General features: G+C 42.7%; 1 protein-coding gene, 1 long non-coding RNA gene and 1 other non-coding gene across 5 annotated transcripts; 2 read left to right on the top strand and 1 right to left on the bottom strand.

The window, feature by feature from the left end:
• Window positions 1-503: 503 nt before the first annotated feature.
• Window positions 504-5178, bottom strand: LOC145527101 (uncharacterized). Its single transcript, XR_014069498.1, has 2 exons — window positions 4887-5178; window positions 504-3942 (listed from the first exon to the last, which is right to left on the bottom strand). It is a non-coding gene; the product is annotated as an uncharacterized LOC145527101 (long non-coding RNA).
• On the top strand, window positions 4979-25945 carry CTSO (cathepsin O). Of its 3 annotated transcripts, none has more exons than XR_014069497.1 (8): window positions 4979-5111; window positions 9449-9557; window positions 10112-10251; window positions 12979-13146; window positions 14667-14788; window positions 19773-19936; window positions 20452-20808; window positions 23986-25945. XR_014069497.1 is itself a non-coding variant. In XM_081544534.1 (8 exons), the coding sequence occupies exons 1-8, from the start codon at window positions 5001-5003 to the stop codon at window positions 24018-24020; spliced, it is 942 nt and encodes a 313-aa protein (XP_081400660.1). In that variant the 5' UTR covers window positions 4979-5000; the 3' UTR covers window positions 24021-25945. The 3 variants fall into 3 exon arrangements, 2 of the variants coding, with proteins under 2 accessions (XP_081400660.1, XP_081400662.1); XM_081544534.1 differs by having other exon boundaries at window positions 20716-20808; XM_081544536.1 differs by having other exon boundaries at window positions 4979-6086; window positions 20716-20808.
• LOC145528015 (U6 spliceosomal RNA) lies at window positions 23504-23610 on the top strand. Its single transcript, XR_014070095.1, has one exon. It is a non-coding gene; the product is annotated as a U6 spliceosomal RNA (small nuclear RNA).
• Window positions 25946-27077: the final 1132 nt, after the last annotated feature.

Below are 27077 nucleotides of genomic sequence, written 5' to 3'. Positions count from 1 at the left end.
TCTCTTCCTTGTGGAGGTTCATCCCAAACATCCTCAGGAAAATTGCAGCCCCACCTGCTCACACTTCTGACCCTCTGTATCCCATTTAATTGCCTTGTAACACATTTTACTGGTTTTTACGTGTATCTTTCCTCACTGGACACCAACTCCATGAGGGTGGGGAATTTTGTCACTTTCATCACTTATTTACTAACAGATCCTCATCAACTAGAACCATGTCTGGTACTTAACAGGTGCTCAACATATATTTGTTGATGTGAGCTTAGGAAGTAAATTTAGTTTAAATGTTTTTTTTTTCCATACCAATATTTCTGGGGTAAGGTGGTCATTCTATTTAAATTTTCTGACTCAGTAGGTTATCAATAAACAGTAGCTATGATCTGAATGCAAACTTTTGTTTATATTGAGTTGACCAAAAAGTTCATTTTTTTTTTTTGCTAAGATGTTGCAGATATATACACATATACAAACACAGTAACTCCCCTAAACATGAACAAGTTCCCTTTCAAGAACATATTTATTCAATTTGTTCATATAAGTCCAACGAAGTTAGCCTAGGTACCCAATACAATTGGCTATATAGCACTGTATTGTAATAAGGTTTATAATACTTTTCACACAAATAATACATAAAAAACAAACACAAAAAATAAAGAAAACATTTTTAATTCTACATTACAGTATCTTGAAAAGTACAGTAGTACAGTACAACAGAGCTTCCCAGGTAGCTCAGATGGTAAGGAATCTGCCTGCAGTGCAGGAGACCTGGATGCAATCCCTGGGATGGGAAGATCCCCTGGAGAAGGGAATGGCAAACCACTCCAGTATTCTTGCCTGGAGAGTTCCATGGCCAAAGGAGCCTGGTGGGTCCATGAGTCACAAAGAGTCGGACATGACTGACGGACCAACACACACACACACACACAGTACAACAGCTGGCATACAGGGGCTGGCACTGAGTGAACAGGCAAGAAGAGTTACTGACTGGAGGAGGGAGAGGAGGTGGGAGATGGTAGAGGTGAAGAGTCATCAGCAACAGGAGACAGAGGGCAAGCTGGAAAGTCACTCACTCCTGACATTGATGCCATAGGTCTGGCTCCTTGATGGATTCAATTCTATCTACCTTTGCTAGCTTACAGTCAACAGTGTCAGATTCTTGATCTTTGAAGAAGATTTAGCTTCAGAACCAGGGACCAGCGTTGATCACTCAAGAGCTTTTGTGTAGCAGTTTTATTAAAGTATGAAAAGGAACAGAGAAAGCTTCTGACATAGACATCAGAAGGGGGATGGAGAGTGTCCCCCTTACTAGTGCTAGCAAGGCAGTTATACACTTTTTTAATTGATCACAATAAATCAAAAGAATGTCTCAAGTTTGTAAAGATCTTACTAGACCCACTGCCACAAAAAAATGTTTGCCCTTTCCTCCTTGAGAATTCCAGACCCCTATCTCCTCTTTGACAGCCCCAGGCCCCTTTCTCTTCCTCCTCCTTGGGGACCCCGGAGTTCTTATCAACCTACCCAGGAACTGACTCTCTCACTGTCTTGAAAAAAATGACCCAGTAATGTCTGGGTAGTAGCTCTTTTTTTCTCATCATAGATGACACGGTAGCACTGGGTTGAATTCCAAATGTCTGCTGCAACCTGTGTGCACCATTCTACATTCAGGTCCCTGTGCCTCAAAAGCTAACAGTGCCTCCTCAGATAAAGAAGATTCCCCTGCCATTTCCTGTGTCCAGGATCTCTTCTTAGCAGTGCCAGCTATGTCACCATTGCTTTCACACTTGCTTCTGGACATCCTGAACTTGAAATAAAGATACAGCCCTACTGTACTCTATATAGCACTGTACAGTAAGGTACACAAAAGCACAACCACTTGTAGAGGATGCATGCAGGTGACAATGTACACCAGACATGGGAACTAGTCTCTGTGATTGAACATGTGAACCCGTGTTCGTGTCTTTGAAAGTTTGCCACTTGGCAGTTCGTATATAGGGGACTCACTGTATATATTTATTAGCTTGAGCATCTTACAAGGAAGGTCTGGATGCAGAACTGCCGGGGATGATATGAACACTGACCTGTGAACTAACTGTTTAAATAAAGTCTTTACCACCTACATTCTGAGAGCAATCATCTCTTCATATATGCATAAAAAAAATTTCCATGTCTTTACTCCTAATACATTACCTTTATTAACATGCATTATCTTTATTAACAATTTTCCATCAGAGAATAGCATGACTCACTGTACCTAGGTAAAAACTAAGGACGTAAATCAGATAGTGAGTCTAAAAAGTCTAAAAGGGATGACCATGACATCAATTCGGAAGACTCTTGAAAGTCGTTTAGAGAAGATTATAGCAGAAAGACCCAGTAAGTTGCCTGTGTGGGTATGTGGCCTGGGTAGCCACATAGGACCCTGTGCGAGAGAGACTCATCCTTGGTTTAATGTTCTACTGTTGCCGTCCTAAAGTCCTTACTAATATTCTGTTTACACAGGACCCTGCAAATCACGTAGCTGCCCTGAAGCCAGAGAAAACAATATTACTCACTATGGTAACCAAAAGTTGTCCAGCTGCTCACTGCTCAAAAGCCATTAAGGAGACTAGGTTGGTGAAAAGGAAAATTTGCTTTTGGATTCTGGCAACCTGTGGGGAGGGCACATGCCCGTCCTAAGGCTACTCCACCCCCCACCCCCCCAACACACATATACACTGACAGTCAGGGGGCAAGAAATTTTATAGATGGAGGGAGGGGGCTATATACAGAAACAGCACAGTTAGCTCTGACCATCATCTTGAAGTTGGTCATTAGAGGTCTGACCAGTGCCATCTTGTTTGTTTTAGGTACAGTTAATCTTCAGTTCCAGGGTCAGTCTGTTCCCATGTCTTCAGGCCAGTTCTCAGAACTGTGGCAGCTACCGTCATGGCTACAGTCTGGTCATCATACAGTTAACTTCTCTTACCTGGTAGGGGTTTCAATATTTATAAGACAGCTCACAGGCTATGTCTCAGAATGTTATCTATAGCCCTTGAGAAGGAACAAAACATCTTTGACATTGCTTACTGACTGAATTATTATAGCTTTGTCCTGTCAGACTATTTTCCTTTGTGTCTGCATTTTCCCACTTCTCTGATTAAACTTATTCTTTGGCTAAAGTTTTTCCACAAAGGCAGGCAGAGGACAAGAGGGACAGGGACCATAGGGCCCTGCTCTGTTTCAGTACAATTCACTGCTCAAGGAAATGAGCAGAGGTAGAATGACCAGGAAAGAATATGAATTTTCCCTGGGGGAGACACTCCAGCCTTCTCCCCATGTCCCTCCTGAGTTAGGGGAGCGGAGAAACAGCAGCAAGTTACACTGCTTGCTGTTCCAAACAGGAACCCTGATGCCACCAGCAGCAGGCCCGAGAGATGGTTAAAAAAGCAGAATCGGGACCCACTCCAGAACCCCTGCATCAGAATTTGCATTCGATGTGCACTTTAAATTTGAGAAACAAATCTGTGCCCTTTCAAAAGCCATCCAGGACACCAATGACAACACACGTTACAAGTGGCCTGGTCTCCTTGTTACTACTGAACTTAGGTCGCAGCTGCTCGTGGCTCAAAAGCCAAGAGGCAAGTGTGAACAGAAAAGAAAGGTGATTTAATCAGAAAAGCCAGCAATCTGGGGAGAAGGTGGATTCATGTCCTGAGACAAACTCCAAACATTTTGCACAGTCATGGTACCTTTTCAAGGGAAAAACAGATGGGGGCAGAGTCTCAGTGAGTCAGGAAAGCAGGAGGGTGGGTTCTGCGTGGTCCTCCATAGCTGCAGGCTGGCTGACTCTTCAGATGTTATCTTGCCTGTGTGATCCACCAGCAGGACTGGTCAGGGGGCTGTTCTGGGTAAAGAGGGAGCCACTCTTTAGCTGCTGAATTCTTCATTCTTACTTCTTTTTATCTAGAAGAATCAACAGGTCAGGCTCGGCATGGTGTGCACTCAGGAGAGCATAAGTCAGGAGTTAGTTTCAATGCCTAGGGATCTCATTCCTACAATTAGGTTTTTAAGGTTCGAGGGCATAGAAATGGGCAAACAAAAAAAAAGAGCAAAAGAGCCCCTTTCATCCTTAAAGGGGACCTTCTACCTTCACCAGAAAATCCTTAACCTGAAATGCTGCCAGATTGGGATGTTAACTGATTTGAACATTACTTCTATTGAGTCTGTGGTCCATTCTCTAGGATTAAGTTGCTATGAAATGAAATGATTTGAAAAAATAAATAAAAGAGAGAAGAAAACATGAAGAATGGGTTACTATGAACTAAGCTGAGCAGGGGGAAAGCAGTGTAATGATAATAAGAGGGGGAAAGCTGCCTTAAAAACAAAATAAATAGCTAATAAACCAAACGCTTAAAACGTTCTGGGCATTACAAACTGTTTGAAATACTTTATTTAAATCTCAACACAAACGTAACAAGTAAGTGCTACATTCAGAAACTGACTTCCAAAGTTTGAACTGGCTAGGATCTAAATCATCAAAACGTGGTGTATTATTTTCACAACTGTGTGTTTTGACACGCAGTTATAAACACTTGCTGAAGGAATGTCTGTGTAAATTCACAAGCATTTTGGAATTGGGTTCCGAAAGTAAGGGCCCATCACAAAGAGAAACAGAATTAAGATCCTTTGGATTCCACTGTTGCCTGCATTCTTCCATCTGAGATAAAGGAAAAAGAAAAAAGATAAAACTTCCACTTGACGCAGGAAGTGCAGGTCACACAGCTGTCTACACGGTCACTCTTCCGTGTGAAGAGGCTCTTTTCTAGCATAAGTGAGACCCCAGGGCACGTGGTCCTGGGCAGGTGCTCGCACTGAAAATAGCGTGAACCCTGCGGTTTGCAGCCTACCCCACATCCGGGCTCAGAGCCGCCAGGAATCGTGGGGGCGTCACCGTGTCAGCCCGGCGCCCCGCCCCGGACCCGCCGGCGGGGAGGAGCTCGGAACAGACGAGGAAGCGCGGGATGGAGCTGTGGCGCCTCTGGCTTCTCCGCTGCTGCTGCTGCTTCTGCTGCTGGGCCCCCTGCGCCGCCCTGACCCCGCCGCTCGGCCGCGACCCGCCCGCGGCCTTCCGGGTACCGCGCACGCCGGCGGACCCCTGCCGGCGCTTCCAGTCCCGGGCTGGGCGGGCCGGAGGGGGCCGCTCGAGCCCCACCCCCTCCCACCCCCGGGGTCGCCGGCCCCTTCCGGTCCCGGGGCGGAGGGCGGGGCACTTGAGCTCCACACCCTGGAGTCTCCCGGATTTTCCAGCCCCAGGCTAGGCTGAGCTGGTCCGAGGTGCCACTCGAGCCGATCCCGGCGGGTTACCTGCCTTGTCCTTTCCCGGGGCGGGAGGTGGGGCTGTGGCACCTGAGCTCCACACCGGGGCGGTGGAGTGGGGTGGGGGGAGTATCTCAAGCCCCGTCCTGTCCTGGGGCTGAGGGGCCACGCGAGTGCCACTCGCGGGGGTCGCTTACCCTGTCTGGTCCCCGGGCTGGGAGAGGGGGCACCTGAGCTCCACCGCGAGGGGTTGCACGCCCCGCCTGACCCCGGGCTGAGCGGGATGGAAGGGCCACGCGAGCACCCCCAGGGAATACCTGCGCCGTCCTTTCCAGAGGTGGGGGTGAGGGGGTTGGCGCTCGAACGCCATCCCCGGGGGGTCGCCTAAACTCTGTCTGGTGACGCGCCCGGGTTCCAGACCCGGACTCCATCCCAGGGTTTCCCAGGGCATGCTGACCCACAGATTGGTCCTCCAGGAAGGATGTGTGCCCGAGGGTTTATATGATTCGTCCCAGGTTGCCCACTGATTATGTCCAAGGTAGTCCTAATGGAAAGGCACAGCTGCCCCCCCCCCCCCGGACTGTGCATTTCAGGGACTGGAACCAGAAGTAGGCGGAAGAAACCTGGCCGTTTTCCGGAGGAGGACACTGATCACCTCCTCCTCAAATCAGAATTTTATCCGAAAAGAGCCAGCATTCAGAGCTCAAGGAATGCTGCCCATTTATGAACCCAGGCTCCTTGGGAGAAGGCAACGGCAACCCACTCCAGTACTCTTGCCTGGAAAATCCCATGTAAGGAGGAGCCTGGTAGGCTACAGTCCATGGGGTTGGACCGACTGAGCGACTTCACTTTCACTTTTCACTTTCATGCATTGGAGAAGAAATGGCAACCCACTCCGGTATTCTTTCCTGGAGAATCCCAGGGACGAAGGAGCCTGGTGGGCTGCCGTCTATGGGGTCGCGCAGTCGGACACTACTGACGCGACTTAGCAGCAGCAGCAGCGGGCTCCTTGGACTAGCGCACACCCTACAAGTTCACCTGACTTGGTGGAGACTGATTTAGAGAAGGGGATAGCGTTTAATTTCCTTTTCAGATTATTTTGAAAAGGCTTCATAGTCTCAGATTGCACCCCAGCGTTAAAACTCAGGAGCACACCAGTTAGCTGAGTATCAATAAGGTTTTCCCTGAAACTAAGGAAGCTTCAAGAGAGAATGATTTAGAGTGGACCTCTGTGTTCTATTAATATATATCCGATACTATTTAATAGTTTTAAATTGTGAGAGGTCATCATCATGGTTTAATTTTGCTGTCAAAGAAAGTTCATTCATTCCTAATCAGGAAGTAAAGTAATCCTGCTGCTTATTGAAGTTGTATTTGTTCTTTTTCCTGGTATTTGTTCTTTTTCCTGGTATTTTCTTGAGGTTTGCCAGGGATTCTGAAGCTGTGCTCCCTTCTACCCCTCCTGATGGTCCCCTGGAGCCCTAGTGTGTGGGAAGTGCCAACTTCACCTGATTCTATTTGTATTTTTGCCCAAAGGAAGATATATATTTTTATCTCCTACTTATTGCTCTAGCTTTCAAAACCAGAAGCACTGGTATGATTGCTTGAGAACAAAGTGTTTGTCCTGTATTTATTCCATGAGTAGGGTGTATTATGTTGATTGATATTCAGATACTAAACCAATGGACCTCGCTTGGTCATGATCTCTTGTCTTATAAATTTTTTAATTTGATTTGCTGATTTTTTTTTTAAGGATTTTACATCTGCAGTCATGAGGGCTATTGGTGCCCATGGCAATATTTCTCTTGTCATGAGGTGTTTCTGTCTGGTTTTGGAATCAGGCCTTATATAACCAGTTGCAAGGGGTTCCCATGAATGTATGTGTACAGTTGGTATTGGCATTTCTTTTTTAATTATATGGAATTCACCAGTGAAGCCATCTGGGCCTGGAGTTTTCTTTGTGGGATGATTTTCGGTTAGGAATTTAATGACTTTAGTTGATAAAAAGTTGTTCAAATTCTCTATTTTTGTTGTATCCAGATTTGGTGATGTATGTCTTCCTTGGGGGTTGTCCATTTTGCATAGGTTATCAAACTTGTTGGCCTCAAGTCCTCAAAATATGATTCTTCTGGTGCCTGAGCATCTTTGTGGCCCTTCTTTCGTTCCCAATAGTGGTGACTTACGTGTCTTCTCTTCTTTTTCTTCTTTTTTCTTTATCACAGGAGTCAGGACTGAGAAAGTGCAGGGAAGGGGCTCAGGGAGAGCATCTGACGAGAGCAAAGCTCTAAGCGGAGAGAAGGGGGGGAGAGGGCCTGGGGGATGTGCCCTGGACACCTTGCAGGCGAGGGCAGGGTCAGGAAGCCGTGGGGATGCAGTAATCACAAACCAACCTTCAGGGGAGTCCCTTCCCCCAGTAGGCCACCTGACTGCTTGGTCGTGGGCCAGGTTGTAGGAACCTGGGCCTCCTCTCTGTAGTCAGTCTGTGAGGCCCACCCTCGTGGCTGCCATGTACTTTCCTGTGCATCCATAAAGGTCCTACACCCTCAGGACCTCCATCATTCCTCCAACTCACAATGAAGTCCAGGAGATGCCTTTAGGACCAAGGAACCCTCTGAACTGCTCAGCAGTTTGCAGTCACTGGCTTATATTTGTCACACACTCGCTTTATAGTTAAGTTCTATTTTTAGGTGTATACATCTTCTTCCCAAGTTATATTCAAAGTCTTGCTTCATCAAGATTATCTTTTGAATGCCTGAAACTCGATAACTGTTGATAATTTCATAGATCAGCAATCCTACGTATGCTCAGTAAGGAAAAATACGATCATGATAAATCCCAGGAATACTTTGCTTAAAAATAAACAGTTTATGCCATTTGCAGCAACAGGAAATGACCCTAGAGATTATCATGCTAAGTGAAGAAAGTCAGACATTGAAAGACAAATACCCATATCGCTTATATGTGAAACCTAAAAAATGGTACAAATGAACTTATATATAAGCCAGAAATAGACTCACATGCATAGGAACTAATTTATGGTTTCCAAAGGGTAATGGGGTTGGGGGAGGTATAAATTAGGAATTTTAAATTAATGATATACACCTACTACATATAAAATAGATAACCAAAAAGGTCCTACTGTATAGCACAGGGAACTATATTCATTATCTTGTAATAACCCATAATGGAAAACAATCTGAAAATAATTATATATACATATGTAAACAAAATAGCTTAGCGCTATCAAGGGCATGAGGTATATAAAATATAATTATGCGTTATTCAACAAAAAATGCTAATTAAGCATATGTTATGTGCCAGGTGTGTGCTCAGTGAGGCAGAAACAGCAATGAATAAGACAGATCAGCCTGGCCCTCATTTTGCTTATAGGTTTATAAGACAGACACACAATAAAAATATAAGTGAACAAGCAAGTTTAGAGTAGCCGAAGTTAGAAACTTAATGAATGGTGGTCTCCTGAAGTTGCGTTTACCCCACACAGTTGGTTAGTACTAGCAAATTGAAGCTTGTTTGTGTAAAAGATGAGCCTAACATACTTAGCCCAAAATTCAAATTGGAGGAATCTGTAAACAAGGATCTAATTTTCTCTTCAGACAGACAAACTAAGCCATCTTCCTGGAACATTTCCAGGATTGAAATCTCTTTCCCAAAGCCTTTTACCCAAGTGAAACAAGATCTCTGTAAAGCTCAGATAGAACCACACTTATTTATCCATTAGTTATTTATTCCTTTTTTCATGCTTCATTCATTGTGCTAAGACAAAGATCACATGAATACTTACTGGTAACAATTCCTACTAGTGTCTGGTATTTATTTGCAATTTATTTTCTTTTTTCCACTATATTAAATAAGCATATTTAGTGCTTTCAAAATGCTTGGTAAAGAGGAATTATAAATAGATAAGACAATTCTTTCCCAGCCTCAGAAATTATTCCTGAAGTCAGATAGTATTTTTAATACAAAACATTGATAAATCTCATCTGTTATCTTAGATAACCTTTCATTGTGATCCACAGGAAATAAATCAAGCTTTTACTTTTGCATCTGAAAACTATTCCTAAGTCAGTTACATGCACATTGCTCCAGAAAGTTAACATAGATGATAGAAATTAGTATGTTTTTTTTTTTCCAGGAAAGTCTTAATAGACATCGATACTTGAATTCTTTATTTCCTCATGAAAACTCCACTGCCATCTATGGAATAAACCAGTTTTCTTATTTGTTTCCTGAAGAGTTTAAAGGTATGAACTCTGGGGTTATTAGCTGATTAGTTTCCTGATTTTAACTTGTTTCCTTAATTTTTCAGAATCTTCAGTTGTGAAGCTAGTAAACTGAGTAATAGTTAACATTGCTTAAATGCTTAAAAGTGTCAACCAAGTACCTGGTGCTGACAGTTGGAGAAATAAGCTCGTGGCCACTTTCTTCTAACAGTCACTTAAGAACTAAATACTATAAATGCAGACGTTTTCCTTTGGCTCTGAGGAATAGCACCTTATCCCTCCTCCAGTTTTCTATGCTATTTCTGTTCGAGACCCCCCCTAGTTATGATAAAACAGATGATGTCAATTACACTCATTTTTTATTGATCTGCTTCTGTCAAACCATTTCATGTGACAACCCAGCCCTATTAGAAGAATTCTCATCTTTTATAGCTTTTGTCTACTCCATTCCAATTATGGAAAAGAATAAAAGGCAGACTTTATCAGAAGCTCCACTGTTTCTGTTGAAACATCCCTCTGAAAGGAATCCCTGTAATATAATGTTGGTTGTCCTTTCACCTTGTATGTGTCCTCAGCCATTTATTTAAGAAGCAGCACTTCCAAGTTTCCCCGATTTTCAGCAGAAGAGTACACGTCCATCTCCAACCTGTCTTTGCCGTTAAGATTTGACTGGAGGGATAAGCATGTCGTCACCCAAGTGAGAAACCAGAAGACGGTATGTCTTAGGGTCTGTTTTTTTTTTTTTTCTTTTCAATCACTTTAGGGTGGGAGTCACTTTTTTGGTCAAGTTCAATCAAACTTGTGATGGAACCATCCTATCAGTAGGTAAATTCACACCTCAGTCATCATAAAATGATGAGGAGACCCCCCCTGGAGGGAGGAGGCGCTGTTAGGCCCAGCTTCACTCGGGGGCTCAGCTCTGCGGGTGGCCCTCCTTGCCTGCCCGGCCCCCACTTGGCACACAGACTCGGGGCTGCTGCTTGGTGCCACGGTTCCCAGGACTCTGCAGAACATTGGGTGGAAGGCTGAAGGAGGTAACTTGACCAAGTTAAGCAGCTCAAAAGGGAAACAACTTGAAATCAGGTGCCTGGTCCCTCAGTGCTCCCTGAACCCTTGGGTCCATCCCTTGAGCTCCCTCAGAGACCCTGCCCCCAGCCCCACCCCTGCAGAATCACACACGTTTTATCTGTGGTCCTTAAAAAAGCTGTCACATCTGCTGTGATATGACATAGACGTTCCTGGAAATTACCAACTGTGCAAAATCATACAATGAAAATGAAAGGGATTGTGGGAGAAATGAGGTTAAGACTCCACACTAAAAATTCATGACACATTAAAAAGAAGAAAAAAGAACAAGAAAGTAGTAAAAGTAACAGCACAGTTTTACCTGTGTTGAATGATAAAGAAATGTGTAAGTTCTGCAGTAAATGCAACCATTTACCACCATGGGATATCACTTATATGTGAAATCTAAAATATGGCACAAATGAACTTATCTACGAAACAAAAACAGACTCGACACAGAGAACAGACTTCCTCTTGCCAGGGAGGAGGGGTGTAAGGGGATGCAGTGAGAGTTAGGGGTTAGCACATGCAAACTATTACATATAGAATGGATAAACAACTAAGTCCTACTGTACAACACAGGAAATGATAATCAATATCTTATGATAAACCAGAATGGAAAAGAATATGAAAAAGAATGTGGGTGTGTGTGGGTGTGTGTGTATATAACAGATTCACTTTGCTATATAGCAGAAATTAATACTACATGTAAATCAACTATACTCAGTGAAAAGATAAATTTTAAAAATGCAGCCATTTACCTTGCAGAAGTCCTGGGTGTGCCTGTGAAGATTATCTGGAATCAGAGGGAAAGCAGAACCCCGGATGCGGGTGGGGGTGCTCATAGCCCACGATGAGCCATCTTGCTGGCAGACATTAGAGGACAGGTGGTGTGCCCTGCACCCCTGCCAGGCACAGGGATGTCAGCTCACCAGGAAAAGTTGATCCCTAACTACAGGGAGGTAGTCTCAGTTTGTCTGCAGTGGGAACCTCAACAGGTCACTCAGCGTCCTCTTGTAAGGCCAGCATTTTGGGTCCAACAGTTCCCCAGTGACCATCTCATTAAGATGAGCTCCTTTTGTTTCTCAGATTCTGTATTTGTTGTTGTGGATTGAAATTTACCACCGTATCATGTGCTTTATTACTGGATTCTAATGAAGAGTGATGTAGTCTAAAACCCAGTCTATCCAGGAAGTGCTTACAGTGTCTTAAAGTAGAACTTTTATTTAGGAATCTTTGTACTAAAGGAAAGATGTTTTGTAGCAGCCACCACCCTCTTGGGGCAGCAGTAGGTGGGTGACCTGAAGCAACCTGCATTTACCTTTCTCAAGGGGTGCAGAGCCTGCAGTATCATCCCTGAGTGAATGCTGTACTCTCCACATGCCCTGGAGCTAGAGATATAGATAAGTTCTGAGATCTCTCAGAACTACACTCCACAAGAACCACCAGCTGCCCTTCCTGTCTTTCCTGCAGCACCTGGTCCCAGGATTAAGGAGCTTCCACCCATTTTGAAATCCCACTCTCATCTCTGCCTTTCCGGTGATTCTTCTTTCTTATGTGAAATTCTTGATTCCATTCCTTTTCATTCCTTTGTTCCAGTTTATCCAATAAAAGCAAGTTAAGAGACCCAGAGTCAGAAAGATTGTTAGCAAGTATTTCAATGAAGAACGATTGCTGTGAGTTCCTATAATTGGGACATTACGTGTGCGTTCATAATCCTGATGGGCTAACAAGTCATTCATCCAGGTCCTGTGCTTATCTGTTAATGAGAACAAATATGCACCATGCACCTCTGCTCTGCTCACCTTTTCCCTGCCTTCTCCCCTTGGAGGGGAGGTGTTGGAGGGCAGAGCAGACTGTCAGGGTAGAAGCACACACGCTTTCTCATATTTTTTCCATGATGGTTTATCACAGAATATTGAACATAGTTCCGTGTACTATACAGTAGGAACTTGTTGTTTATCCATCCTATAAGTAATAGTTTGCATCTGTTAATCCCAAATTCCCTGTCCACCCCTCCCCCATCCCCTCCCCCTTGGCAACTACAAGTCAGTTACCTATGTTTGTGCTGACTTGTTTTTTTAAAAAGAACATCAGTCCAAGTGTTTTCCTAATCTCTAAAGTTCACTTTTATTTTGCAATGTCTAACTTGCAATAGTGATACTACCAGTTTACCTTTAATGAATAGTAAATTTTGATGCTTATAAGAGAATTGAATTGAAAATCAGCAGGATTGGCATTTATATTCTTTAGGCCTCCAGATTCTGCTCACTTGATTTGATCATTTGTGTTGTCAGAGATGTCGCTAGACATGATTTGCACATTGTTAGATAACAAATATCATTCTATCTCTATTTCTACCATCATTCTATCTCAGTGTGGCGGATGCTGGGCCTTCAGCGTGGTAGGTGCTGTGGAGTCTGTGTGTGCAATAAAAGGGCAGCCCTTGGAGGCGCTGAGTGTTCAGCAGGTGATAGACTGTTCTTACAGCAACTATGGCTGCAACGGAGGATCCCCGCTCAATGCTTTGTACTGGCTCAATAAGGTGAGTGGCCCTGCAGTCTTTTAAGCTGCTTGTTTACTGTGCATTCAGTCTGTCATTTACTAAATAATATTGTCAAGTTTGGGAATGTAACTAACCAGAGCTTGAATTAATCCAAAGATTTCCCATATATCTGACTATGTATATCTAGAAATGGGGTCTTTAGGAGGTTATTGAGGTTAAATGAGGTCATAAGGGGCTTCCTTGATGGCTGAGCAGTAAAGAGTCCTCCTGCAATGCAGGAGACACGGGAGATGTGGGTTCAATACATAGGTTGGGAAGATCCCCTGGAGGAGGAAATGACAACCCACTCCAGTATTCTCGCCTGGAGAATCCCATGGACAGAGGAACCTGGCGGGCCGCGGTCCATAGCATAGCAGAGTTGGACACGACTGAAACAACTCAGCACACACACACAAGATTATCAGCCTGGGGCCCTAATTTGATAGGATGTGACAGAAGAGGATGAAGAGGGCAGGGTCTCTGTCTCCGTGTGAGGACGCAGTGAGAAGGTGAACGTCTGCACCTCAAAGAGAAAGTTCTCACCAGCAGGTGACCCTGCTGGCACCTTGACCTTGAACTTCCAGTGTCCAACAACTGTGCGAAAATAAATGTCAGTTGTTTAAGCCCTCCACCCCCAAAAATAAGAATTGCTTCTGTGTAGGTCAGCCATCAAGAGAGAAACCAAAGTGTGAAAAATCTTACCTGTAATCTGTGTTCAGAAAAATATTTAAGTTTATTCCCTAGTATTACTTAGTAAATGCTTTTTTTGCAGATGACCCATAAAGATGACAGCGTATGATTACTCATTTCCATAGAACTTCTGAATACCCAGGTTAAAAGGGGATTAAAGGTCAACTGGTTGGGTGCCTCTGTGTAGATGCAGAACTGAGCCCTGGGAGGTGAGACCCTGTTGCCAGGTCATTAGCTGAGACGGGCAGCACCCTGGTCCTCTCCCCACCTCCCACCCACCCCCAGCACACACCCTCTGACACTCTCCTGGTCCAGCAGCAGTGACGTGAAGCCAGCGATGAGGGTGCTGTTGTGTACTGTGAAAAGCTGTCAAGACAGAGTTCCCAAAGTTGAGCATCCCTCTGTTGTTTGTTTGCTGTGTCTGGAGTCACCGCCACATGAATGGCACAGAGAGCAGCGATGGAAGGATGCTTGTGAGCATAATGCATGACCTCAAAGGCTTGATAACCCAGAGCCAGAGCTGTGGAAGGAAGATGTTTATGCTCTTATACCTTCGGGATAAATATAACCAGACTTTATTATCGAATCAGTGGAGGTTCTAGGAACAGGAGATACAGAGAAAACAGGAGCAAAGACAAAGACAAACAGTTTAACTACCTAGGCTGTCCATAAAAAACACTTAAAGTTTTAACCTAAGATTTTCATAACTCAAAGAATACCCAGATAATGAACTGTGACCAAGTTGAATCTTAGACTCCTTGTTGTAAGTTCTGTTTGATCTTTGACACAACCATGTGACATAGATTATGTTGGATGATTATTTTCTTTAGCTGCAAGTCAAGCTGGTGAGAGATTCAGAATACCCATTTCAAGCCCAGAACGGCCTCTGCCGTTACTTTTCCGACTCACATTCTGGATCTTCAATCAAAGGTTATTCTGCATATGACTTCAGGTAAATGTCTCCCTCTCTTGTGGTTTTCTCTATGTTTCTTAAGTTATTATCTATTGACTACTTGGAATTAATAAGTTGATTGGCAGCATTGTTGCATACTTTTAAATGTTTTAAAATACACTTGATTCCCTGGTGGCTCAGATGGTAAAGAATCTGCATGCAATGCAGGAGACCAGGGTTCCACCTTTGGGTCAGGAAGATGCCCTGGAAAAGGGAATGGCCACCCACTCCAGTATTCTTGCCTGGAGAATTCCATGGACAGAGGAGTTTGGTGGGCTACAGTCCAAGGGGTCAACAAAGAGTCAGACATGACTGAGTGACTAACATTTTTATTAGAGAGAGGAATTGGCAGTCACCATGGAGGACTGTGGATTTTGTTTCTTAAATATGATATACTTTTTTCCCATGTCTCTACCAACAGAAATAATGCAATTAAATTAACACATTTAAATTCATTTGAAGGTATAACTGATATTTAGCACCTCCTACCAAGTTTTAGTGTCACAATTACCCTTGGCGCATTTCAGTCTTACCCTTAATTAATAATAATAATAATAAAAACTTGCTTTCTGTAGAGTTTGAAGCTAATGTCAAGCAGTCTTACTTACCAAGAAGCATTTTTGAACCCCCTCTCTGTTCCTTACATTTTTCAAGTCATCAACTGTCAGAAAGATATAAAATGAAGTTTTCCTATTAGAGGCAAGTGGACAGAGTATATAATGGGGCAGGTGACGAGCTCATCCTGCAGGCATGATGGGATGCGGGGGTAGGTGAGGAAGGGAGTTGTGTGGGAGTGGGAAGGGCATGATGACTTGAGGTGGGTTCAGGGGAAACAATCATTTAAAAATGCTTTAAAAACACATGACACTCAAAGCCAGCTAAAGAACCATTATGACCATTTTATTTAGTGCAAAATAGGTGCTCGGGGATGAGAAACAGAACCATCCAACTCCTCGCTTCATTTTTTAGAAGTATGAAGGAAGCTCTGCACAGGGTTTTGAAACAGAGAAAGCAAAAAAAATTAAATTTGGCTAAGGTGACAGACTGGTCTACTACTTCCTGAATATAAAAACATCTCTGGATCTAGATGGCATGTCCCCATGGAATCTGAAAGAAATCATGAGTGACTCTGGATCCTTGAACAAAGTGGAACCCACACCAGCATCCATGTGTCTGAGGATGGGCTGACCGTCCCCTCGGTTCCTAGCTCCCGGAGCAACTGTCACCTGACAGCTCAGTCCCCAAGGGCAGGATGCACAGAATCATGATAAACGGGCAGCGTCCATGAGCACAGTGGTCCCCACCTCCCTTGAGGGTGAAGGTCACATACTTTCTAAATGAGCAAGTGAGCACCTATGCTGCCAGCTCCTGGAGAGTCTAAGGTGACTGTGTGTACAGGAACCTCCTGAGGTTGACAGTGTGATCAGAGAGAACTCAAGGCACCCCTTGTCACAAGGAGCAGATTGAGAAAGTTAGGAAGAAATAAAAGAACAATGGCCATCAGTCTACTTTAGAGAGAGGGAGACAAAGCAAAGGTGACTGCAAGATTCATCCATCCTTGGATCAGAAAGCAAAGGCCGCTGTGAAAAACCCATCCCCCATCACACAGAATATTAAACTCTGAGAACACGGCACCAAGCTAACCACATTAGACTTTCTCTGCAAGAATACCTTCCTTTGCTTTATTCATTCATTCAGATATTTACTGAACCCTGTTTCAGGTTGTGGGGATTTGGCAGTGAACACAGCGGACAAAAGCTCTGCCCTCTGGACTATATTTTAGTGACAGAGATAAGCAGTAATCCAAAGAAATAAAAATATGAATGGTCTGTTAGATGAAATAGCTTTAAAGAGAACAAAACATCCATGAGGTGAAGAGGATGCAACAGGGGTAGGGGGTTGCAGTCTCAGGATGGAAGCCCAGGAACGGGTTCCTGGAGGATGTAACATTTAGTAAAGACTTAACCCTGCAGGTACCTGGGGAAACACAGCTCCTGGCAGAAGGATTGTATGTGCAAAGGCCCTGCGGCAGACACAGGTCTGGCACAGCTGTAGGGCAGTGAGGAAGCCACTGTGACTGTCTTGTCATGGTGTGTTGTGTCATGTCATGGAGAGACACACTAGACTGGAGGTGATGAGGTGACAGAGGTCATCAGGGAATGATCTTGGGGCAGCTTTGGACAAATGGTCTTAGATATCTTAGATGGGATAGAGAATAAAGCCCCACAGAGCGTATTGAGGGATATTTGTGAGGATAAGAGAGGAGAATGTCAGGGAAGACTCTAGGCTTTTTGCCCTGAAAGACTGAAAGAATGGAATTGCCAGGCATGAAGTTGGAAAGTCTCAGACAGAAACAGAGAACAGCAGGTCCACGTGAGACACAGACACATAGAAAGTAATCCCAGGAAGCTGGGAGGACTAGGGTGTGAAGCAGAAACAGAGAGCCAAGTGTCCTCAGGAGGCAAGTTAATCCTGGGAGTAACCTGGCTCTCAGTCCTACTGGGACCTCCGGAGATGGGCAGACTATGCATGTCAGAAATGATGCCCCACCCGTGTCGATGTACATCATCTCCTGGGAGTTTCCCCCGACCTCTATTTTTACTGCCATGCTCTCTTAGTTTTTTAGTATTCCCAGACAACACCAGCCCAGATCATAGCTATCAGCAAAAAGTTCACAAGATTGTCTGCTAACTCTGAAAATATATATTTACATATAAAACCCTTCTGAATCCAAAAAGCATAATCTAGCCTTAAAGCGGAATGATCATTCATACACAGGCTGCATCCTGCATTTTTGCTCACCAGACCTCAGGAAAAACATTTCAGAAGCCAAACTAGAAAATGAATGTGACTATTTAAATAAATAAAAAGGGAAAGAACCTACCACATATAACTGTGGACGGAAAAGCTAGGATGCCATAGGGAAGATGAAGTGTAAACCCATGTGCTCATCAAGGGTCTGTAACCGGTAAGACTCGCCCTAATCACCAAATCTTTAGGAGAATTCTTAAAGACTGTAGGATTTGTCTCTTACTGATCAGCGAAAGCAATAGTAAGCTCATGGAACAAGGTTTGATAATATGATAGTAGTTCCATATTGGGCTAAGATGGAAATAAAGATACTTTTTGGAATGTATTGTAACTTGTTTCTAGCCCACACCTTTCTGAAAGATGAGGGACAACAGTTCTGGGGCTAAATGGAGCCTTTCCCTGGAGCCTTTCCCTGCTGGTCTAGACCACAGGTGCCCTCCTATTTCCTGTTTTCCAGCAGCTGTGGAATCTTTTTCCTGGTCCTCCCTCAAGCAGAGATCATAACTAAACTGTTTCCATGACCCCATAGTGTTCACCACCTTCTGCAATTCCCTCAAACTTCTCTCTTTCATCCTTCTTCCCTCACACCATCTCTGTAAAATGATCTTTGATTTTACTGAAATAATTTACTGGATAGCTTTTGTTATCTCTAAAAGGTGGAGGCCGTTGTCTTCTGGTTAATATGGAGATTATCATGTTTGTCACAGTTGCATTACAAAACATTCCCCAAATTTAAATAAAATAGACGTTATACACTAAAAGCTGTGTGAAGAAAACTAGTTTATTAGATAACTTAGAAATGAGGGAAGGACACAATGTTTATTATAAACCTGGGGTATAATTTATGGGTTAAGCAGGCTATGAAACCTATGCCTATAATTGTATCTTTATGTTGATTCTGAAGGTGGGTGCGATGGCTGTGGCATGAAACTGGAATTTGAACCAACTCTGGAACCTCAAAGCCCGTACCCTACCATGTTCTCCTCCTGAATTTTATAATTTTGACTCTCTTTAATGAGTACCAATTATTTTTACAGCAGCAAAAATTAGAAATGCCTGCTTGTAAATCTCCAAAAGCATTGTCTCCTCAACAGATAATGTGAGTAATTGTTTAGAATGAACTTGTGGTTTCTGTTTCAGCAAATCCCATTGGTAGGCATTCATATTTTTCCCTCGTCTTTGGACACAGTATCCCCTTAATAGAAACTGGTCTCCAGCTGGCAGGATGAGGGCTTATCTACTCTTTCTAGTCACTAATCCACCATGCTTTGCTACAGCAATAAACTATCAAATGCTATCTTAATGGGCTGAAATATCAGTAACTTAGTTTCATGTCCTGCACCCACAAAGCTGACCTTTAAAAATACAATTAATGGTTTAATTGTGTACTTTTAAGATTGATGAAGGCTATATGTTATGTAACATCAGACTTTATCAATTCGGGTCCAGGTGGGAAGGCAGAACTGCGTGCCCTGCTGTCTTCCCAGTTCGGCCCTAGTTCTCCTGGCATCTTAACATCCCTCCTGCCCTATAATTACACTCCCTGCCCCCCACATTTTTGGGTAACTCTTTTCTGTAGTTTTCTTTATTTGATATTCACTAACCTAGGCTGTCTGTTCTCTTGATTTTTACTTGGTGTGGCAGAGGTGATGAGATATCACCACATCCAGGCTCTCCACTCTGCTTATTAAGAGAATCCCTATATTTTAGCATGATACTTTGTCAACCAGCTATGAAATTTAATTTCCCATCTTCCTTAAAACTAACCTTGGCCGTAGGACTGATATCTATCCAATGAGACCCATGCAGATGTGTACAGAATGTGTGATCACTTCTGGAATCTCAACAGGGACATAGCACCTCCCCTTTCTACTTCTTACTGTCTGAAATATGAGTGAAATGGCTGGCACTCTAGCAGCCTTCTTAGGTCATGAAGTGATCTTGGGAATGGAAGCCTCATATAAGAAGAACCCAGATCCTGATATCCTATAGTCCCATAGCCCACCTGGACTGCCAGTCTTCCAGACTTCTTACAGCCTCCACTGTTTAGAACTTGATAATTGCCACCAAACCTACTCCTTGCCATATACAGATTAAATACATCACTTTTGTAAAGTATTTTTACCTTGGAAACTAAACTTCTTAACCAAATAATTTTGTTTTCTTTCGATAGTGGCCAAGAAGACAAAATGGCAAAAACACTTCTTGCCTTGGGACCTCTGATAGTGGTGGTAGATGCCATGAGCTGGCAAGATTACCTGGGAGGCATTATACAGCATCATTGCTCCAGTGGAGAATCAAATCACGCCGTCCTTGTAACGGGCTTTGATAAAACAGGTGAGTGCTGGTGAGATGTGACTGATTGCTTTGCAGCTTGAACTCCAGCTTGACACATGATTCCATCCTTTAAAATGCTGAACCTTGGTCCTCTTACATCTAAGTTCTCATGAGCTTTACAACTTTGCCCTAAACTTCCAGGTATACACGCCCTGCAGATCCCCTGGTCAATTTTTGGTAGATGCCGTGTTAAAATGACACTAAATTCTTGATCTAAATATTGGACCTTCTCCATCTGCCATGTTTAGGATAATTGCTGGGAGAAGAGAAGTGCTTATTATTTCATCATACTTATCTAACAGTTCTTTTCCTTTCTTTTTTTCAAATTGCTTGGAAATGTGTATATATGTGTGTTTTCATTTTATGCAGTAACTATAACAAGCAAAATGAATTCAAACCCCTTTTCCATTGATTGCAGTGTGACACTAGTACAGTTCAGCTCACTTGGCTAGTTTGTTAGCATTTTGTTAGTTTTGTTTGTTTGTTTGTTTTCTTAAAACCACTCTGCTTTTCAGGAAGTGTTCAGTCATGTCTGACTCTTTGAGACCCCATGGACTGTAGCCCACCAGGCTCCTCTGTCCATGAGATTTCCCAGCAAGAATCCTGGAGTGCGTTGCCATTTCTTCCTCCAGGGGATCTTCCTGATTCAGGGATCGAACCCACGTCTCCTACATCTCCTGCATTGGCAGGCAGCTTCTTTACCACGGTGCCACCTGAGCTTCAAATGAACATTCTCTCACCACAGCTATGTTCTCCAGGGTCTGATTTATATTTTGTAGGAAGTATCCCATACTGGATTGTACGGAACTCCTGGGGAACTTCATGGGGCATCGATGGCTATGTCCGTGTGAAAATGGGAGGAAATATTTGCGGTGAGTCTTGAACTTATATTGAAAATTCCAGGCTCAATGTCAAGGAAGAGGCTGTGAATAGATTAAAATTATGAGCCTGTCCCATTCATAGTGTGCATCCAGGGTTCTCAAACCACTGTTACAGTAGTAATGGTCATCCTTCAGATAATTGATAAAAATGAAAGTGTTTTTTTTAAAAAAGACACCGCTGCACATATTCATGTTTTTAAAAGGAAGAGGGACTGTAGTAAAAACCAATGTAATGAGCAGAACATTGTAAGATATAGCAATAATTTACCAAAGTTAACTACTTCCAAAAACCCACTTAAGAAGCTGAACTCCAAAAATGTCTCCAATTCCAAATTTGCTTTTTGTAACTATATGACTGTCCATTATTTTATGTATTATAATGCCTACCTTCGGATCATCAAGAATCACTTTTTCTTTGTATCAAACTGAGTGAAAATCTGAGCATTAATGTTGTTTCAGATTTAATATACCTCCTGCCACCTATAAAATTCTAGCAAAAAATTCTGTTCCCTGGAATTGAGAGGCTTCAATAAATACCAGACACACTCTTTTGTTGAATAATAACATTTTTGTTATTAAATTAAATTAATAAATTAAAATAGCTATTTAAGTATTTTAAATGTATTCTAAAAATCTATATTCAAGCCCTATTCTAAAACTTTTGATCTGGAAAATCAGCAAGTTTTACTGAATTGAGTTGATCCAAACCATATTATGTGTGAGAGCAGTTATTTAATTTCTCATTAGTTCTAACAAATATATAACTTTTTAAAAGTTGTGGAACACCCCAGCTTGTGATATTTATGATAAAATGATAAAGAGTCATTTTTAGATGTTTTTATTATTGATTTGACATTGCTACTGAAGTGGATAAAATATGAAACAGTGTATTGCCCATAGCTGGAGCATAGTTCTCTATTTGAAAGTGCAAAATTTGCACAGAGAAATTAGAGCAATGAAACAAATATGCTAATTTAAGCCAATCCTCTTGAATAGGACCAAATAGATTTTTTACCTGAGGAACAGTTTACTGAAGTTCTTACAATAAATTCTGAGTTTTTTTAAAAAAAAGAGAGAAAGTTATGGAAAATTTTGAGAGCTGCTGCTGCTAAGTCACTTCAGTCGTGTCCGACTCTGTGTGACCCCAGAGATGGCAGCCCACCAGGCTCCCCCGTCCCCGGGATTCTCCAGGCAAGAATACTGGAGTGGGTTGCCATTTCCTTCTCCAATGCGTGAAAGTGAAAAGTGAAAGTGAAGTCGCTCAGTAGTGTCTGACTCTTCGCGACCCCATGGACTGCAGCCTACCAGGCTCCTCCATCCATGGGATTTTCCAGGCAAGAGTACTGGAGTGGGTTGCCACTGCCTTCTCCAATTTTGAGAGCATATATATTTTTTTGCTTCTTTCATATATATATGTAAATATATATATGTATTATGTATCTTTTATATGTATATGACTATATATATATATATGTATTACTTTGGCTGTGCTGGGTCTTCTATTCAGCCTGCGGGCTTTCTCTCGCTGTGGCATGTGGTGGCTTCTCTAGTTGCAGAGCGCGGGCTCCAGAGCAGACTGGCTCACTAGTTGCGACATGCACGCTCAGTTGCTCCGGCATATGGGATCTTGGCTCCCCAACCAGGGATTGAACCGACACCTTCTCCATTGCAAGGGCATATTCTTAACCACTGGGCCACCAGTAGTTAAGGAAGTCCCTGAGAGCTTATATTTTGATTCAACCTAGTGACAACAGCTCCGTTGTTCCACCAAGTGGCAACTGGAGCGTTGCAGCCAGAGCACCAGACCCCAGCCGCGCCTCTCCTTTCAGCATCCCTGGGGGGCTTTGCAGGTAGAAGGCTGATGTGGTTCCTGAACCCTTGCTACCTCCAGTTTATCTCTGACTGTGGAATGTGGTGCCTGCATCTGGGCTGAGGGGCAGCTGCTGTTAAAGCTCTAGAAGGAGAGTTGCAGGAACATGATTCAGACACTGGTTCATCTTCACCTCAATCATGACTCTGTACCCTGTCCCAACCTCTCCCAGCCCCCAGCTACAAAGGGTGGTTGGGGTCATTTCTTTCTGTTCCCCAATTAAGTCTGCACACCCTGCCTGGTTAGTCATTATATAGGAGCCCACATCCTTTCTGAAAGTATTTCCTGAAAGTTAAATCCCTGATATGATCATATTACTCTCATGAACAACCATCCAAGGCAGGTAGCAATTCTGTGGCCCCAAGAAGTTTTAAAGACACAGCTAATCACAGACAAATCCAGTCTTCAAATAGGATGTTTCATCCCTTCTGGCATGGCAGTGTGATCCCTGCACTTTCATGCTAAGGAAGTATCGCACACTTGTGACTGATTGAAATTTTGTTGAAGTTCAAGTCTTAGAATTTAACGGTTTTAAGTTATATTTAAAATAATCCTATAAATTATTATATTGCCTCTAAAGTATATACAAGTGCATTCCATATTTCAGATACATTCATCTGTTCAGTTAATAAGTTGTTTTAGGTTTTTTTAATAGTGTCTTGAAATAAAAACATTAAGCATCTCTGCTGATATCTGCTTTTGAGGTTGCCATGTTTATATGGACAGGTAGCTAGAAGCAGTAAGCTATTTTCTTAGTAGATATTAACTTTCTGAACCCAAATCAAAACTTTTAATTTAATATTTAAAAGAGATGTAGTGCCCACTTCAGCAGCACATTTACTAAATTTGGAATGATACAGAGAAGATTAGGATGGCCCCTGTGCAAGGATGACATGCGAATTAGTGGAGCATTGCATATTTTTTGAATGGAGAGAGTAGCATGGAAACATATACACTACCATATGTAAAATAAATATTCAATGGAAATTTGCTATGTCACTCAGGGAACTCAAACTGGGGCTCTGTAAAAACCTAGAGTGGTGGGAAGTGGTGGGAGGTGGAAGGAAGGTTCAAGAGGGAAGGGACATACCTACGGCTGATTCATGTTGATGTATGGCAGAAACCAACACAATATTGTAAAGCAATTATCCTTCAATTAAAAATAAATTTAAATTTAAAAAATTAGTGACGAAGGGTTAAATCATAGTGGTGCATAATAAACTCATTCACATTAGTGGAAAAAAAACAACATATAAAGAAAAAATAGAGTAGTACCAATGATTTCCTTTTTTTCTTAGGTATTGCAGATTCTGTTTCGGCTGTATTCGTGTAATATGTTTGCCAGATTGAGAGTCGAATACAAAACTGAAGGTTCATAATGAGATCTGACACTTCATTCTTGGCATTTCATCATTATGCTTTTGCAACTTCCCACAAAGACAGGTTCTAGGACCTGGTCATGTTGAAACTAAGCTATGAAAATTCTCTTAGAGAGAGTGGACTGCCCAAGCCAGAAGGAAGAAGACCAGCACCACGGCCTGAGGGGAAGACTGGGAACAGTTTCCTCCTGGGAGGAAGGTCGGATTAGAAAGTGTTTTAGGTCTCTTCATTCTGAAGCAGCTATTATCTGGTTTTGTTTGATTGTTGTTTCTATTTGTTGTTTGTTTTTATGACATATTTCCAACAGGATTAAAGAGAGGATAAGCAGTCCTTTTCCTTTATGGGATACAGTCACCAGCCTCAGCTGCCCCTACACACAAGAACAGCCAACCTAGATCTGCGTGTGCCTGTCGTAGAGGTGTTCCCAGCCTCCCAGAGGGAATTTCATAAGAGTTGTGAAATGCCAGTTGCTTTACCCCCCAAAATGGTGCTCACACCTTGACCAGTGCAGAGGTCATGTAGAAAGAGCCAAAAAGACAATCACTTTTCAAAAACAAACAATTGATATGATCAAACTAAGTAACCCGTATGGCAACTATGTAATGGGAAAACCTCAAGTAGCCTTGCATGAGAGACAAATTGTTATTTGTGAAGTTTCACTATCAGTAGGATTTCAATGCATTTTTTTTTAATGTGTACCATTTTTAAGGTCTTCATTGAGTTGGTTACAATATTGTTTCTGTTTTATGTTTTGATTTTTTTGGCCTCATGGCATGCGGAACCCTAGCTCCCAGACCAGGGATCAAACCTGCACCCCTGCTTTGGAAACACCAAGTCTGAACCACAGGACCACGAGGGACGTCCCTCCAGCGCATTTTATTTCCTCCTTGGTTCTCCCTGGATTGAGGACCAGTGGGCCTTCCTATATGTTCTCACATTTTCTCTTACTCTCAACTGTGAAACTTTAAATCTTCCTCATGGTCTGGCTTCCCTGGCTAAAGAAGTCTCATTTTTTACCTTCCATTTCTATTTTATAACCATTTATTTGGCTCCAGCTGTCTCTAAGGCTTTACCCATGTCAGGACCTCACCTGTCTTCTCCTCTGTCATGTGGAGGCACCACTCCTTTCAAAATTCAGTCTCAGTAATTTGAGACTGTATTAGCCAAAATGTGAGCTCCCCAGCCCCCGTTTTTCCAGCTTTCTTCTTGTTTTTTGCAGACTCCCATCCTAGCTACTTTTCTGTGCATCCTTTGGGCTTTCAGCTCGTCCCTGGTTCTTGAGGTTGTCTCCTCTCTTGCTAAGTCAGTGTGGCTGTGTAAGAATCTCAGAGCATGAAAGCTGCTCTTCTGATTGAATATAAGTACAATCGTATCATAGGAGTTAGCACAGCTGCATCAAATACTACATATTTAAACATTTCCTCTCTAAGATCCATGGTCACTTTCCAATCTCAATAGAAGCAAAACTGTAAAGGTAGCAACAACCACTGAAAACAGGTGAGACATCCTATTTTTTTCTCTCATGGTTGGCCTTTATCAGTCTCCTTATTAGAAAAAGAAAATCCACAACAGGACACTATTTCTTTTCCTTACACCAGCCAGAAGCAATTTCAAACGAATATGTGTTGACTCAGGTTTAGAAATGCTTCAGAATGAAAATTGATATTTTATTTGATTAATATTCTAAATATCCAACTATACCAGAAAGGAATATGTCTTGATTGTCCTAGTTTGTGATGATGTACTAATTCTTGTAAAATGTAAATTATTTTCTAATACTCTTTTACAAATGATATTTTTAATTACAGAATGATGCATACTTTTCAGCTTTTGTGGATTTTTATAAAATCAATAATGAAACAACCTATATTTGACTCTGAGTTAAGAAGACTCTGTCCTTGTGTATGACTTACATTTTGTGAACACAGTGTTAATGTGTTTTACATTCACACAGGAGTTTCCTCAGCTCTGAATCCACATATTGATTTTTTAAATTTTCTCTATAGACACATTGGGCTTCCCAGATGATACTAGTGGTGAAGAACCCTCCTGTCAATGGAGGAGACATAAAGACATGGGTTCAGTCCCTAGATCGGGAAAATCCCCTGAAGGAGGGCATGGCAACCCACTCCACTATTCTTGCCTGGAGAATCCCATGTACAGAGGAGCCTGGTGGTCTACAGTCCATAGGGTTGGTTGCAAAGAGTCGGCCATGACTGGAGTGATTTAGCATGCATGCACATAGACACTTGAACTGCAATGTCTGCAAACAATCTCCTTTCCCTCCTTAGGAAATACACACACACACACAAAAAAACCCTCCCCACACCTCTTAGAGTCTCTGTTTTTGGTAACTCGTGAGCATTATATAATGACCCAATCAATAAGATTGAGGGAAATCTTGGGTGTTTTACCAGTTCGGCTATACCTGATCCATCACCTGATCACCTGCCACTTCTCCATTTCCTCTCTCCATCCTTTCCTCCGCGCATATTCTTTAGCATCTCTCACCCCCACTGCCCAGGAATTGACCCACTAAGTCCATGTCCTTTAATCCAAGGCTTCTCAAGTGTGGTCCCCAGACCAGGAGTCACCTGAGGATGGAAAACTGTTTTATCAGTCCTCCCCAGGTGTTTGTGATGGATAGGATGCCAATCCATCTGCTCTGTGTTCCCTGGGTTGACAGTTTTAAAAGACACCACAATCATGTTATCCCCCCATTTTAGCCTTTTAAGGGTCTCTCCATGCCTAAAAGTTCACTCAGTTGTGTCCAACTCTTTGTGACCCCATGAATTGCAGTATGCCAGGCCTCTCTGTCCATCACCAACTCCCTGAGTCTACCCAAACCCATGTCCATCGAGTCAGTGATGCCATCCAACCATCTCATCCTCTGTCGTCCCCTTCTCCTCCTGCCCCCAATCTTACCCAGCATTAGGGTCTTTTCCAATGAGTCAACTCTTCACATGAGGCGGCCAAAGTATTGAAGTTTCAGCTTCAACATCAGTCCTTC

The sequence above is a fragment of the Giraffa tippelskirchi genome, chromosome 11 (genome assembly GCF_054371585.1).
Source record: "Giraffa tippelskirchi isolate mGirTip1 chromosome 11, T2T-mGirTip1v1.2.pri, whole genome shotgun sequence".
In the NCBI taxonomy this organism is placed as follows: domain Eukaryota; kingdom Metazoa; phylum Chordata; class Mammalia; order Artiodactyla; family Giraffidae; genus Giraffa; species Giraffa tippelskirchi.
Note: the sequence above shows the minus strand (reverse complement) of the source record. Positions and strands in the feature narration are given on the sequence as shown.